Raw genomic sequence first — 15,283 nt, forward strand, 5'->3', positions numbered from 1 at the left:
TTTCTTGGTTTTCGATATTGCAAGATATTTATTTTTTTGTGGCTATTATAAATGGGACTGCTTTCCTATTATTTCTTACCCTGTATGTTTGCCAGTGGTATATTTGAGAACTACTGGTTGGTTCTTTCTCTCTCTCTCTCTCTCTCTCTCTCTCTCTCTCTCTTTCTTTCTTTCTTTCTTTCTTCTTTTGGCTTTTCTATGTAGGGTCTCTAGGCAGACCTGTAATTCACTATGTAGTCTCAGGGTTGTCTTGAACTCATAGTGATCCTTCTGCTATTTCCTCCAGAGTTCTGGGATTAAAGGAATGCGCCACCATGCCCTGTAGAGGACTACTGATATTTGTATATTGATTTTATATATTGCCACCTTGCTGAAAGTATCTCTCAGCTCTAGAAAGTCTTTGGTGCAGCCTTTCAGGTTGCTGTTTAGGTGTGTTATTTATAGCCCTTATTATGTTGCGATATGATCTCTTCCTCCCTAGTCATGCAATATTTTAATCCTGAAGGGTGGTTATATTTTTTTGAAGGCCTCTTCTACATCTGTTGAAATGATCATGTGAATTCTGTGCTTGTCTATTTAGGTGATGTACTAATTTTGTTGATTTCCATATGTTGAATCACTCCTATATCCCAGGGATGAAACATACTTGATCAAAATGGATTTTATTTTTTTGTTTTTTTTTAGGTAGGGTCTCACTCTAGCCCTGGCTGACCTGGAATTCACTATGGAGTCTCAGGGTGGCTGTGAACTCACGGCAATCCTCCTACTTCTGCCTCCCGAGTGCTGGGATCAAAGGCGTGCACCACCATGCCTGGCTTATTGAAAAATTTTATGTCCAAGTTCATCAGGGATATTGATGTATGGTTTCCTTTTTTGTTTTTTTATAGCGCCTGTTTAGTTTTGGTATTAGTTTAATGCTGGCTTTATAGAAAGAGTCCAGGAGCAGTCCTAGCTTTTAAGTTTTGAGAAATAATTTAAGAATTGGTATTAGTTCTGCTATAAATGTTTGGTAAAATTTGGCAGTGCCTCCATGTATAGGCTGGGACTTTTATTTGGTTGGAAGATTTCTAATTAACCCTTCAGTCTTAGTAGATGTTAGTTATCTCTCTATTCAGGTAATTTATCCCTTCATGCTTAGTTTTGATAGGTCATCAAAATTCCATTCATTGTTTCTACTTTTGTGGAATATAGGTTTTTAAAATAGATTCTAATAATTTTCCCAGTTTTGTTGGTATTTGTAATGGCATCTCTCTCTCTCTTTTTTAAATCTCTAACCTTGTACATTAGAGTTTTCTTTCTCTTGGTCAGTTTGGCCAGAGGTTTATCAGTCTTGTTTGTTTCGAAGAACCTGCTTTACATCATTTTTTAAAACAGTATTTTACTTTTTTTATGAGCGGGGGAGGGAGATAGAAAGAGTATGGGTACAATGTGATCTTTAGTTACTGCAGAATAACTACAAACACTTGTGCCACTTTGTGCATCTCACTTTACTTGGCTATTGGGGAATTGAATCTGGGCTGTTAAGCTTTGCTCACAAGTGTCTATAACCTCTGAGCCATCTCTCTAGCCTCGACATCAATTAATTTTTTTTTCTTTTATCCAATTCATTAACTTATGCACTGATCTTTATCATTTCTTTCTGTCTTTTATGTTTGGGTTCAGATTCTTCTTTTTTTAGAGAGAGAGAGGGAGAGAGAGAGGGAGAGGGCAAGGGCAAGCAAGAGAGAGGTAGGGATGGAGAGGGCAAGCATGAGAGAGCAAGAGAGAGGGAGAGAGAATTACTACAAAAAGGCCTCAGCCACTGCAATGGAACTCCAGACTCTTGTGCTATCTAGTGGACATATGTAACCTTGTGCTTGCCTAGCCTTTGTGTGTCTGGCTAGTGTGGGATCTGTAGAGTCAAACATGGGTCCTTAGGCTTCACAGGCAAGCACCTTAACTGTTAAGCCATCTCTCCAGCCCCAGATTCTTATTTTTATAAAGCCATCAGATGGATTGTTATGTTACTAATTTGAGACCTCTATTTTTGTAATGTGTGCATTTAGTTATAAACTTCTCATCGAGGACTTCCTTCATTGTGTTTTATCAGTTTTGGAATGTTGTGTTTTTTATTGTCATTCAGTTCTAGAAATTTTTACAGTTTCTTCAACAGCCTATTCATTGTTCAATAGTGTGTTTTTCAATCTCCTGGAGTTGGTGTATTTCTTGTTGTTTCTGTTGTTGATTTCTAGCTTCATTGCATTATGGTTAGATATAACACAGGGAGTTATGTCTATTTTCCAGAATTTGTGTAGAATTACTTTCTGTCTTAAAACATACATGAATAATATATTTTAGAGGAGAGTTCCAGGAGCTTTTAAAAAAAAATTTATTTATTTGAGAGTGACAGAGAGAGAAAGAGGGAGAGAGAGAGAGGGAGGGAGGGCACGCCAGGGCCTCCAGCCACTGCAAATGAACTCCAGATGCATGCGCCCCCTTGTGCATCTGGCTAACTTGGGTCCTGGGGAATCAAGCCTTGAACCAGGGTCCTTAGACTTCACAGGCAAGTGCTTAACTGCTAAGCCATCTCTCCAGCCCCATCCAGGAGCTTTTGAAAAGAATTTACATTCTGCAGAGTTTGGGTGGAATGTTCTGTAGATGTCTGTTGAATTCATTTGATCTCTATTATTATTTAGCTCCATTGTATCCTTACTTATTTTCTGTTTATATGATCTGTTCCTTTACAATATTGGGTCATTAAAATCTCCTACTATTATTGTGCCAGGATTTATGTCTGATTTAATGTCTAGGAGAGCTTGCTTTATAGAATTTGGTGCACTTGTGTTTGGAGAATATATGTTTGAGATTGCAATATCTTCTTGTTGAAATGTTCCCTTGATGAGTATAAAGTGACCTTTTTTTGTCTTGTTTGATTACTTTTGGTTTTAAGGCTATTTTCTCAGATAATTCTATAGCCACACCTGCTTATTTTCTATTTCCATTTGCTTGGAATATCTTTTCTCATCCTTTCCTCCTAAGGTGGTGTCTGTCTTTAAGGGTAAGGTGGGTTTCTTACAGACAGCAAGTCAGTTGATCCAGTTTTCTGATCTATCCTTTTCACCTGTCTATTGCTTGGGGATTTGGGTCTTTGATGTCCAGAGTTGCAAGTGAGAGGTGTGAGTTCTTCTCTGTCAGGTGAAAGAGTTTGTGATGTTTCCTTTCACATCTGTTGTAGTTTTGTTTGTTGTTTTTTCCTCCTGTGCTGTCTGGAGTGTGCTTGTTCCTGATGTCAGTGTGAAATTATCCCTCTAGTCCCCCTGTCGGCTGGCTTTGGGCTCATCATCCACAGAGCTGGGCTGGTTTATCATGAACTTTTCTCCTTCTGTTATGAAGAAGAATGTTGCTAAGTATAGTGGTTTGGCTTGGTAGCTGTTATCTCTTAAAATTGGAAATACTCTATCATAGCCCTCTGGCTTTTGGCGTTTCCCTTGAAAAATAAGATTTAATTTTGATGGGCTTACCTTTCTTTGTATGGGATGAGCTGTTTTTCTCTTGGAGCTTTTAGTACTTTGACTGTGTGTGTGTGTGTGTGTGTGTGTGTGTTTAGAAACTATAGTGTGGTGTGTGGAATTCCTTCTCTGGTCCTGTCTAACTGGTGTTTTGTGTGCTTCCTGTAAGTGGATCGACCTATCTTTTCTAAGGTTTGGGAATATTTTTTATACTTTTATTGAAGATTTTCTATGTCCTTGGCTTGTAGTTCTTCCCTTTCTTGTATGCCCATGATTCAAATGTTTCTTTCTTTTAATGTGTCCCATATTTCCATGTTCTGTTCATATATTTCTTTTTTAACTTGTCATTCATTTTGGCATCCTGGTCTATTTTCTCTGTCTTCACCTCAAACTCTGATAGTCTGTTCTGTTGGTGAGGATTTCTGGGACGCCTTTAAAATGAGATACTTGTTTTTCTTTCGGTTATTGTCCTTATTTCCATATATCCATTAAAGTTTATTTTCCTTTTTGGATTTGACTTTCTTATTATTTCTTGGAATTCATCTTGCATCTGGTCATGTCCTCTTTGAGTTCATTCCACTGTTCATTGAGTTAATTTGTTGTTGATTCTCATCCATTTCATTCATTTGCCTATTGAGTTTTTTGTTTTCTTCCATTTCATTCATCTGTTTATTGAGTTCTTTTTGATACTCTTCTATTTTACACAGGTGAGTATTGTTCTCAGTTTGTTCTTCTTGTAATTTCTTTTCTATTTCATTCACTCATTTGTTTATTGCTTTATTTGTTGAATATGTTGGAAATGTTTATCATAATTGCATTTTGGTAATCTGTGTGTGGAGTTTCCTCCAGGTGGCGTTTTCCACTGTGGGACTAGGCATTTTTTTTGTGTGTGCATATCTAGTCTTAGTTTTTTTGGGTTATTTTTACCTATCTCAAGATAGTCATTTGGTCCTGCCAATAGTGTAGCAGCAGCCGTTTCTGATCATCCTTGACCCATGTGGTCATGATATGGTGGTCTGTGCACAGGTGTAGATGGCATACTGGAGGCTTAGCAGGCTCCTCCTTGCGTGTGGAGCCACTGTGTGGATCTGGGCTGGATCATGGCCCGCTCAGTGCCAGGTGCTGGGAACTAAGATCAAGTTGGGCATCCCTACTCTGGCTATGTAGTCAAGCTGGCTTCGGAGTGAATTTAGCACCAAGTGGGGTTGATCCCCTATTCCAGTGAGTGGTGGCAAAGGGTTGTACCCACTGATGGAGGAGTTGACCTGAACCCTGAGGGGCCTATTCAGTACACTGGCCTGAGAAGTGCTATCAGTTTGGAGGTCCCTACTCCTGGAGGTGCAGGTGGGCAGGCTGGGGAGTCTGGTCGGTGCCAGATGGGTCTCATCTACAATCCCCGTAAGTGAGGAGTGGTGGTTTGTACCATGTTCTTAGGTTGCTTTGCAAGGACTTTCATGTGTTTTTAATGTCATCTTTTTATCCTATTATAAACAATGTTAACTATACTACCAGACTATTTCCCATGCACCCTTCTACATTCTCCTCAAGGAATATATTGCAGAATTAATTTTCCATTCCTATTCTTACCTGAATTTGGTATTGACCCTTGCTAGTATTGTGCCTTTCTCGACTAGCATGTAGTGCTGTCTCTGAAGAAGGACTTCCATGTTCTACCCTCTTATTGGGAGACAAAGGTTTGCTTGTAGTGTTCAGTAGTATTATAAATTTGAGGGTGTGTTTGTGGGGCAGATAGAGAGAAAGGGCACACCAGGGCCTCTAGGCCCTGCAAACTCCAGACGTATCTGGCTTTATAGGGATACTGGCAAATTGAACCTGGGTCCTTAGACTTTGCAGGGAAGTGCCTTAAGTGGTGAGCTATCTTTGCCCTGCTATTCATTTTTTTAAGAAAATATTCACTTAATGTATTTATTGGGAGGGAGTTTAAAGAGTGCTTTATGTCATACAAATGTGGGTCCTTTGTCACTGTGTAGTTTGCACATGTTTTCTTCTACTCTGTAGCTTATTTTTTAAAAAAATTGTTATATATATATTTATTTATTTAAGACGGGGGGAGGTGAAAGAGGCAGAGAGTGGGCATGCCAGGGCCTCTAGCCACTGCCAACGAACTCCAGACACGTGTGCCCTCTTGTGCATCTGGCTAATGTGGGTCCTGGGGAACCGAACCTGGGTTCTTTGGTTTTGCAGGCAAATGCCTTACTGCTAAGCCATCCCTCCAGCCCCTTCAGCATATGTTTTTGTGCTTTTGTAAATGAGCAGATGGATTTGGCTACATGGGTTACTTTCTGGTTTCTGTCTTTTCTTTGCCATGGTCATGTTGCTTTTATTGTCGTATCTCTTTTGAAGTGTTTTGATATCTCCAACATTATTCTTTACTGCTTAGGAGTGCTCGAATATCAAATCAGGCCTTTAGTGTTTCTGTGAAGGATGCCGAAATTTTAATGACTGTTGCATGAAGTCTGTAGATTGCTTTAGTTATATGGCTATTTTAATAATATTAACTCTGCCAGCCCATCACCATGGGAAGTCTTTCCATCTTGCGCTGCCACCACCAGTCCTTTTTCAGTGTTGTACAGTGTGCACAGTGGAGCGCTTTAACATCTTTGTTAAGCTTATGCTTACATAGTTTAGTATTTTTGAAGCTGTGCATGAGAAAGATCCTCGATTTCCTTTTCAATAAATTGGTTATTATGGAGAAAAACTTCTGAGTTTTGCATGTTGATTTTGTAGCCTACTTTTCTGAAGATGTCTACAGGTCTTAAGTCTTCTGGGCTTAGGGTTTTTAAGCATGGGATCAATTATATACCAACTAGATTAAATATGGATAATTCAACTTTTTCCTCTAATTCATATTTATTTTGTTTCATTCTTGGCTAATATTTCAAACTCTATATTGAACAAAAGTGGCGAGCCTAGACTCTCTTGTCTTGTTTCTGATTTGAGGATTTTTTGTGTATATAAATTCAGCATTCTGTTTTGCCTGTTCATATCTGCTAGTTAACCTGTATAGTAATTTTTTTTTTCATTTCAACTGTCATACAATTTGGCTAGTAAATTTAATTTTTTTTGGTAACAATTTGTTTTATTGAAATCCTCTATTTGTTACAGCTTTTACTCTTGTGAATATTTTCTTCTTTGTTTTATACAAGAAGACTTAAGTTTTAGAGTATCCATGTTTTCTTGTTAACTGATATTTGGTGTTGCTCTATTTCCGTGTTAAAATCCCCTTTCATGTTATTTCTGTTTTATTGTTTTTCCCTGTTCACTTTCAGCTGGTTGGTGGCGAATTTGATTTGGAGATGAACTTCATCATCCAGGATGCTGAAAGCATAACGTGTATGACAGAGCTTCTGGAGCACTGTGACGTCACGTGTCAAGCAGAAATATGGAGCATGTTCACGGCCATCCTGCGGAAGAGCGTCCGGAATTTACAGACTAGCACAGAAGTTGGGCTCATAGAGCAAGTCTTGCTGAAAATGAGCGCTGTAGACGACATGATAGCAGGTACGCTGCTGACAGAAAACTAATGCGCATCTCTTTGTACTCTTTAGGTAGTATGTGTTTATTGAAATTATCTTGAGTTAAAATAGATAAGTAGAACTATGTAGAAATTTTGCTTTTTATGTTTATGGAAAATGTAAAGATTGGCAGAAAAAACATTATTGATTGGACAAGCAAAATTAATTTTTCTAAGCTTTAGAAAATCTCAGTAGTATGGTGTAAATACTGTAAAACTTATCAGAGATAAACAGCATCCTAATGAAACCATTTTATGCTTAAAATATCACAGTGCCGATTTGGTGCTGATAGTGAAGTGGTCTTTACCAGAGCCGCCACTCTGCGGTTCTTCATGATGCAGTGCTGTGAGGCTCCACGAGCCTCCCAGTAGTCAGGCTGGGTCTTTTAGAAGGATCTAGTTTGTCTGAATATTTTTGGGAAAATTTTATTTATCAAATAGATACTCAGAAATAAGATAAAACTTTGGGAGTTAGTTTTTTTTTTTTTTTTTTTGCTTTTTATGGGTTATTTGAAATAATAACTTTGGAATCATTGATTTGCTAGCCACTGACCCTCCAGGTTCCTGTGGGATGCTTGTCCTCTGGTTAGATGCATTTCACGAGGAAAATTTTGACAGATGGTTCCCGAGCAGCAGTCATTCCAAAAAAATTCTTTAGTTTGAATTTTTTCTTTTTGTAAGTAGTAGATCTTGAGCATAGGTAACTTAAATAAAAAAAAAAAATTGGTATGTGTGCCTATGCGTGCAGGTGCAAGCATGCTACAGCACGCACGTGGAGGTCAAAGGACAATTTTCAACTCAGTCTGTGCCTTCCACCGTGTTTGAGCCAGGCTCTCTCCTTGTTTGGTCTCTTCTGTGAGCTTCCCCATTAATGCTCCTGTCTCTGCCTCCCTTGTCTCTGGGATCATAGTACAAGCCCACCATGGCTTCCAACTTCCCCATGGGGTTGAGGGAATCCAAACTCAGGTACTCAGAATTGCACAGCAAGTGAATTACCGACGGAGTTATCTCCCCAACGTGATAGGTTACTTTTGGCATTGTTTTCATAATTTCAAAAGTACTAATTTGACTCTTTATAATATAATATCTGGACCTTAAAACAGTTCAGAACCCAGAAAATGCTTTTAATGTTGTGACATATAGACTTCAATTTTAGAATTTCTGTAGAAAAAATACCAAGTCTGAGGGCCTGTTGAAGTGGCTCACTGGGTAAAGGTATTGAACATAAGCACCCAGCTGAATGTGCCTGTCACTCCATGCTGAGGGAGGCGGAGACAGGAGGATCTTTGGAGAATCTACACATAACAATGACATGAGCTCCAGGTTCATTCAAAGACTCTTGGAAGTAAGCTGGAAGAGGGATAGAGGAGGGAACCTTCTCTGCTCTTTGTACCAGTGCTCATGGGGCCCAGACTTATGCGAATATGTGTACACACACACACACACACACACACACACACACACACACACACCATATAACACAATACACACCAAGAAAAATAAAAGTAAGAAAGAGGGGATTGAGTACTAGAATGCTTTCAGAATTTAAATAAAATTTTAAAAAGTGGCCCCTACCTCCAATTAGGTTCTCACTGTAGTTCAGGCTGACAGGGAATTCACCATATAGTCTCAGGTTAGCCTCAAACTCACAGCAATCCTCTTATCTTTGCTTCCCAAGTGCTTGGATTAAAGGCATGTGCTACCATACTCAGCTCTTCTTTTTCTTAATGCTCACGTTAAGATCATTTTTGATTGCTTCCAAAGTGTCATTATTTCTGTAGAAATAATGTAGAGCATGGCTTGGCATTTTCTGCATTGGCTACTAATGGCTGACATGATTGAAAATGACATTCATACTTACATTTTAAACTTAATTTCTTTTTCTTTATTTATTTGAGAGAGAAAGAAATAGGTGGAGGAGGGTAGGGAGAATGGGCACACCAGGGCCTCTGGCTGCTACAAACAAACTCCAGATGCATGTGCCCCCTTGTGCATCTGGCTTACATGGGTACTGGGTCCTTTGGCTTTGCAGGCAAGTGCTTTAACCGCTAAGCCATTTCTCCAGCCCCAGACTTAATTTTTAAAATGATAATGTGTGCCACTTCTAAATAAATTGTGCAGTTAATTTGAAATTTTATAAGAAATTAAGTATATATTTATGTTATATGGGAAAATCACATGAGTTTTCAATACCTGTACATGGCATCTGGACATAAGACCCCCCCCCCCCATAAATAAAGAGGCTGCTACATTAAAGTATAAAGTTTAGCAAAGGATCCATGCATAGAAGTTTACTGTACTTAATGACAGTGGGGAAAATCAGGTTTTTCCCATTTTAACATATTCTATTATGAAGTTATTTCATTTTCTTAACCTTTTCTATCAATGCTAATATTGATGACACAGAAATTTACTTTTCATTGTTTTAAACATTTCCTTCCCAACTAACCTATGGGGAAGGGTATGAGAAAAGGGAATGAGTACCAGGAAAATATCAAAACAAAACTGTTACTTACTTAGAATCGAGAAACCAAAATATGTATATCATAACAAGAAAGTTTGTATAACTACAAAAATACTAAGTTCTCATCTCTAAATTGTAATGTTATGTTCAAAGAGATACTCTTCATTTAGTCAGGTCATTAGAAAGTATTTAAACATTTGTAGTAAGTAAATGAGACTTTCATAATTGTCAGTTTTTTTCTCATTGAAAAATCTTGTTCAAAAAGACCTGCTGTAACAAAATTAAGCTGAGCTGCTTGGTTATGTTTCCTGTACACTGTATATAAGAAGGTTAAGAAAAGTATTACCAAATAGAAATTTAATCAATTACTTTTTGTCCATACATTCTGTTAATTGCAAGCAGAAGTCTTATTTTTAAAATGTACTCATTTATAAATTTAAGAACTCTTTGTGTTGTCTATTTCAGATAATTTCTTTCTTTCTTTTTTTTTTTTTTTGTTTTTTTGAGGTAGTATCTCACTCTAGCTCAGGCTGACCTGGAATTCACTATGTAGTCTCAGGCTGGCCTTGAACTCACAGCCATCCTCCTACTTCTGCCTCCTGAGTGCTGGGCATGTTCCACCATGCCCGGCAATTTCTGATAATTTCTTAAAAATAAAGCATGTTAGCTTACAGATTTTGAAGCTTGATTTTTTTTTTGGTTTTCCGAGGTAGGGTCTCACTCTAGCTCAGGTTGACTTGGAATTCTCTAAAGTTTTTTTTGGTTGTTATTCATTTTTATTTATTTATTTGAGAGTGACAGACAGAGAAAGAGGGAGAGAGAGAGAGAGAGAGAGGGAGGGAGGGAGGGAGGGAGAGAATGGGCGTGCCAGGGCTTCCAGCCATTGCAAATGAACTCCAGATGCGTGCGCCCCCTTGTGCCTGCGGCTAATGTGGGTCCTGGGCAATCAAGCCTTGAACCAGGGTCCTTAGGCTTCACAGGCAAGCGCTTAACCCCTAAGCCATCTCTCTAGCTCTGACCTGGAATTCTCTATGTAGTCTCAGGGTGACCTCAGACTCTCCGATCCTCCTACCTCTGCCTCCCTAGTGCTGGGATTAAAGGCGTGCACCACCACACCTGGCTTAAACTGTCAATTTACCTAACTAACCTACTTTATTAAGTGATAATAAATTTTGGGAATGCTTATGTCTGTTGGTTTATATTAACTTGTGTAGTATATTTAATTCTTAGTACTTTAGACTTTTAGGAAATGTATTAATACGTACATGCTAATTTCTTTTAAAGAACAGTGAAAGAAATAATTAGTCACATGCATAGAGAAAGCTATGTGAGAATGGAGACAAATTGTACTCATTATTTTGTGAGTTGTTATGTCTGTATAGTTACATTAAAATCATGAAGATTCATAACTATGTTTAAATTACATTTCCACTTATAGGTTAGGGGCCAGCAATAAAGGTCCAAAGTCACACTGCCTGGCCTTGAGTCCAGATTCTAACATTTTTTAGGCATATATTCTTGGACCATGTTACTAAGTTATTTATTACACAATTTGTTCATTTTTAAAAGGGGATAATTATGGTATTTAACTCATAGTGTGGTTATAGGGATATGTGGTGTCAGTGCATATAAAACATTTAGAATAATGCTCCACATAGAATAAATGCTCTAAATGGTTAATAGTCCAAGAAATATTTCAGGAGCTTCTTTTATTAATATACTATACAATTCATCAAGAAAATAGGTCAACTAGCAGCTTTCGTTTGAAGATAACCAGTTTTCAGTGTTACATCCTTGTGCCTTTTGCATATTTTGTCTCCCAGTCTTTATGTATAACAAATCCATCCTGTAAATTATTAATCAGAACAGGTATTCAGGAAGATGCTAGGCATAGTTGGTGACTCTGACCTTTGAACAAAAGTATGCAGTTGGTCAATGACAGCTGGTGAGGAGGGTGGAGAATAACTTTGTTTTCCTTTGAAGATCTTCTAGTTGATATGTTGGGGGTTCTTGCCAGCTACAGCATCACTGTGAAGGAGCTGAAGCTTTTGTTCAGCATGCTTCGAGGGGAGAGTGGAGTCTGGGTGAGTAAACTGTGGTCAGTGGGAGAGGAGTTCAATCCATCCATTAATACTTAATGCTCAGGAATCTGTCCCCGGAGAGCCATATATTTGACTTGGTAATGGAAACTGTTTTCTTCTTAAACACTTTAGTAAATGATTTTGAATTCGTTTTCTTTGTAGTTACAAACATCAGCTAAAGAGGCACTTAGGTGTTGTTGCCGACTTTGTACAGTGATTGTTTTTTCTTTTACTGTTTTTGCAGCCAAGACATGCAGTAAAATTATTATCAGTTCTTAATCAGATGCCACAAAGACATGGCCCTGATACTTTTTTCAATTTCCCTGGGTGTAGTGCTGCGGTAAGTTTTGAAAACCTGAGTTTGTTTTTATGTTCTCCTATCTGTAAGGGCTCGTGTCACTTGACACCTCTGAGTTTGCCTCCTGGCGGCTTGCATTGTCTAGCTTGTTGTAGATAAAAAAAGTTTAGTGTGTAGTTTTGCTTGTTTGGGTGGTTACTTGTAATAGCACCTTGCTGGACCAGGCTGGCCCCTGTTGTCCTTTCTCAGCCTCCTGAGCTCGGGGCTGGCAGGCACACACTAGCCCGTTTTGCTTCCTCTGTTATGCTTGGCTTCACATGCTATTGAGATTACACCTGATTCCATTCATAGAATTTTCCAGGACACATGTTCACAACTCTATCAGCTTTTTTTAAAAAATGCAATATTATTAACAACTAGTACGTTGCAAAAACCAGAATTCCAAGGCATGCATGCAAGACATATTTATATTGGTGAAATTAGAGGGAGAGTTATCTTGTAGAACATTCAGAATACTGCTGATTAAACTAGAAATGACAATTCAGTTATATTTGAAAATGTAATTTCTTTTTTCTTTTTGATTCAGGGTCTTAATCTGTACTGACCTCAAACTCTATATAGCAGGCTGGCCTCAAACTCAGAATTGTCCTCCCATCTCAGCCTCCCAAGAGCTGGGATTATAGGCATGCCCCAATGCCTGGCTTCAGTGTTTTTTCAGTCAAAAATTTTGTGTGAACCTGAATGTCTTTAATCCCAGCACTTGGCGGCAGGGAGGGGGTCGCGCAGAGGAAGGAGGATCACCATGAGTGAGTTTGAGGCCATGCTAAGACTATAGAATGAATTGCAGGTCAGCCTGGGCTAGAGCAAGACCCTTCCTTGAAAAAAAAAAATATTGTATGTAGAGGTAACGTAAATAGGATGACAGTTTCTATTTTCTATAGTTATTTATGGTTTCTGATTATTTTTTAATCTGTGAAGGCCACACTTGACCTTAGTGACTTTGTATTTCGTTAACTCGCACTTTACCCTTTTTTATTGCCTTGTAGGCAATTGCATTGCCCCCCATTGCAAAGTGGCCTTATCAGAATGGTTTCACGCTTAACACTTGGTTTCGTATGGATCCGTTAAATAATATTAATGTTGATAAAGATAAACCTTATCTTTATTGGTGAGTAACATGTTTATTTTTATAACGTTGTCTGTTTACTTTAGTTTTAAAAGATATAATTTATTCAGCCAATATATTAGGTAGGATATATATGCTTATAAGTACTCATCTAAATCTTACTTATGTATTTATTTATTACGAATTAATCCTATGTCAGATTTTTCACTCCCCCCCCCCCCCCCCCGATTACAGTTTAAGAATCAAGGCTGTAGACATATTTTGTCTTTTTGGATTTTGTAGGATTACTGGTGTCTGATCTAGGAGAAAGGAAACCAAACTGACTAGATTACATTTCCTTTCCATTTCCACTTTTTTTTTTTTCCTTCTTCGAGGTAGGGTCTCACTCTAGTCCAGGCTGACCTGGAATTCATTATGTAGTCTCAGGGTGGCTTTGAACTCAACAGAGATTCTCCTACCTTTGCCTCCCAAGTGCTGGGATTAAAGACATGCACGACCACATCTAGTGGCCTTTCCACTTACTTTCTTTATGAGCATAAGTGACAACATATGCTTTAAAAACAGTGAGTTTGGCCTGGCATGGTGGCGCACACCTTTAATCCCAGCACTTGGGAGGCAGAGGTAGGACGATGGTGAGTTTGAGGCCAGCTTGAGTTTACATAGTGAATTCCAGGTCAGCCTGGCCTACAGCAAGACCCTAGCTCAAGAACCCCTCCCCACCAACTGAAGACACAGTAACTATGCAAGAAGTTATAATCAAATAAAGAAATATCTAAGTTTTTTTATTTTTTAAAATTTTTATTTATTTGTTTTTGGTATTCCAGGGTAGGGTCTCACTCTGGCTCAGGCTGATCTGGAATTCACTACATAGTCTCAGGGTAGCCTCGAACTCACAGTGACTCTCCTACCTCTGCCTCCCGAGTGCTAGGATTAAAAGCTTTTTTTTTTTTTCTTATTTTGACTAAAATACGCTATTTTCTGTCATCAGTCATGTTATCAACATGGTCTTTTTGGTAAATTATTTTCTAAAGCATGGCAAGATTAGAGAGAACAAGTTGTTATTAAACATGAACTGTGTGGAAATGAGTTTTGTATGGAATAATTAAAGATGGCCCTGCACGTAGGCTATGTCTTTCTGGAAGACTGTTATTGATCATCAACTTGTTTTTATTATTTGTAATACTTTACATTGAAATAGTAGTTTCTATAGTCTTATTTTTGTATTTTTTTAGTTATTGTAAACTTTTTATGTTTTACTTTCTATTTGGTCTACATATGAACTCCTACTCTACAGGAAATTTAAGTTTTATTATATAGAATACCTATAGGCGTTAGGTGTATGTTTCTCATCAGTTATTATCGTGTTCATTACAGTTTCCGAACCAGCAAAGGAGTTGGTTACTCAGCTCATTTTGTTGGCAACTGTCTAATAGTCACATCACTGAAGTCCAAGGGGAAAGGTTTCCAGCACTGTGTGAAATACGACTTTCAGCCACGTAAGGTAGGGAAAAGCAGGTACTTTGTTGAGAATTGCAGAGTTTGCCATTCTGCTTGTCTTGAAACTTATGTGCTGTAGTTCTGCAATATTCTTTTATTGTTTTTCTGACGTTTTGTGTTCTCTTCTTATTTTTGTGCTGACTTTTGAACACTTGTATTATGTTTCCCTCACATTCACTTGTTACATACATTTATTGCAGAGGGAGGGAGGGAGAGGGAGAGAGAGAGGGAGATAATGAGTACACCAGGGCTTCTAGCCAATGCAGAAGAACTCCAGGAAATGAAGCACTATGTACATTTAGCCTACCTGGGTTACTGAGGAATTGAGTCTGGGTCCTTAAGATTCTCAGATAAGTGCCTTAACTGCTAAGCCATCTCCCCAGCCTGGAATTTGCATTTTATTGGGGAATTTTATTCAATTTCATGTTAGTTTTCCACTCTGAATCTTTTCCTCAGAGCCCTGTTTTGTTCTCATCTACTCTGAGCAGTTGCCACCCAGAGGTCTTTGTGAAGCCCAGTTGTCTTTCCAGTTCCATAGCCACTCTGTTCTGCGGTCCTCTGAGAAGAGTATTCCGTATTCCTAACAAGGGGGTTTGTTTCAGCTTCAGTCTTCATCTTCTGTTTGTGTCTCTGAAATGCAAGTCCTTTTTAAGTTTTCTTTATGTGCTGTTCACATCCTTCGTGTTACACTCTCTACATTGTGAGTGGTTTGTCTTTCCCTCTTCCACACTGTTTTATATGTAGTGCTGACTTGTTTTCCTAACCATATTCCTGTGTTCAGACTAATGCATGCT

General features: G+C 38.4%; 1 protein-coding gene across 5 annotated transcripts in view; it reads left to right on the plus strand.

The window, feature by feature from the left end:
• The window catches only part of Nbea (neurobeachin), a 563,720-nt gene that overhangs the window by 46,665 nt on the left and 501,772 nt on the right, over positions 1–15,283 (plus strand). For all 5 annotated transcript variants that reach the window (XM_004659998.2, XM_045154369.1, XM_045154370.1 and 2 more), the window contains exons 2-6: positions 6,779–7,010; positions 11,471–11,571; positions 11,813–11,908; positions 12,913–13,034; positions 14,367–14,493. In XM_004659998.2, the coding sequence (XP_004660055.2) occupies positions 6,779–7,010; positions 11,471–11,571; positions 11,813–11,908; positions 12,913–13,034; positions 14,367–14,493 (678 nt within the window). The remainder of the gene's footprint in view (positions 1–6,778; positions 7,011–11,470; positions 11,572–11,812; positions 11,909–12,912; positions 13,035–14,366; positions 14,494–15,283) is intronic.

The sequence above is a fragment of the Jaculus jaculus genome, chromosome 7 (assembly GCF_020740685.1).
Source record: "Jaculus jaculus isolate mJacJac1 chromosome 7, mJacJac1.mat.Y.cur, whole genome shotgun sequence".
NCBI classification, from domain to species: Eukaryota; Metazoa; Chordata; class Mammalia; order Rodentia; family Dipodidae; genus Jaculus; species Jaculus jaculus.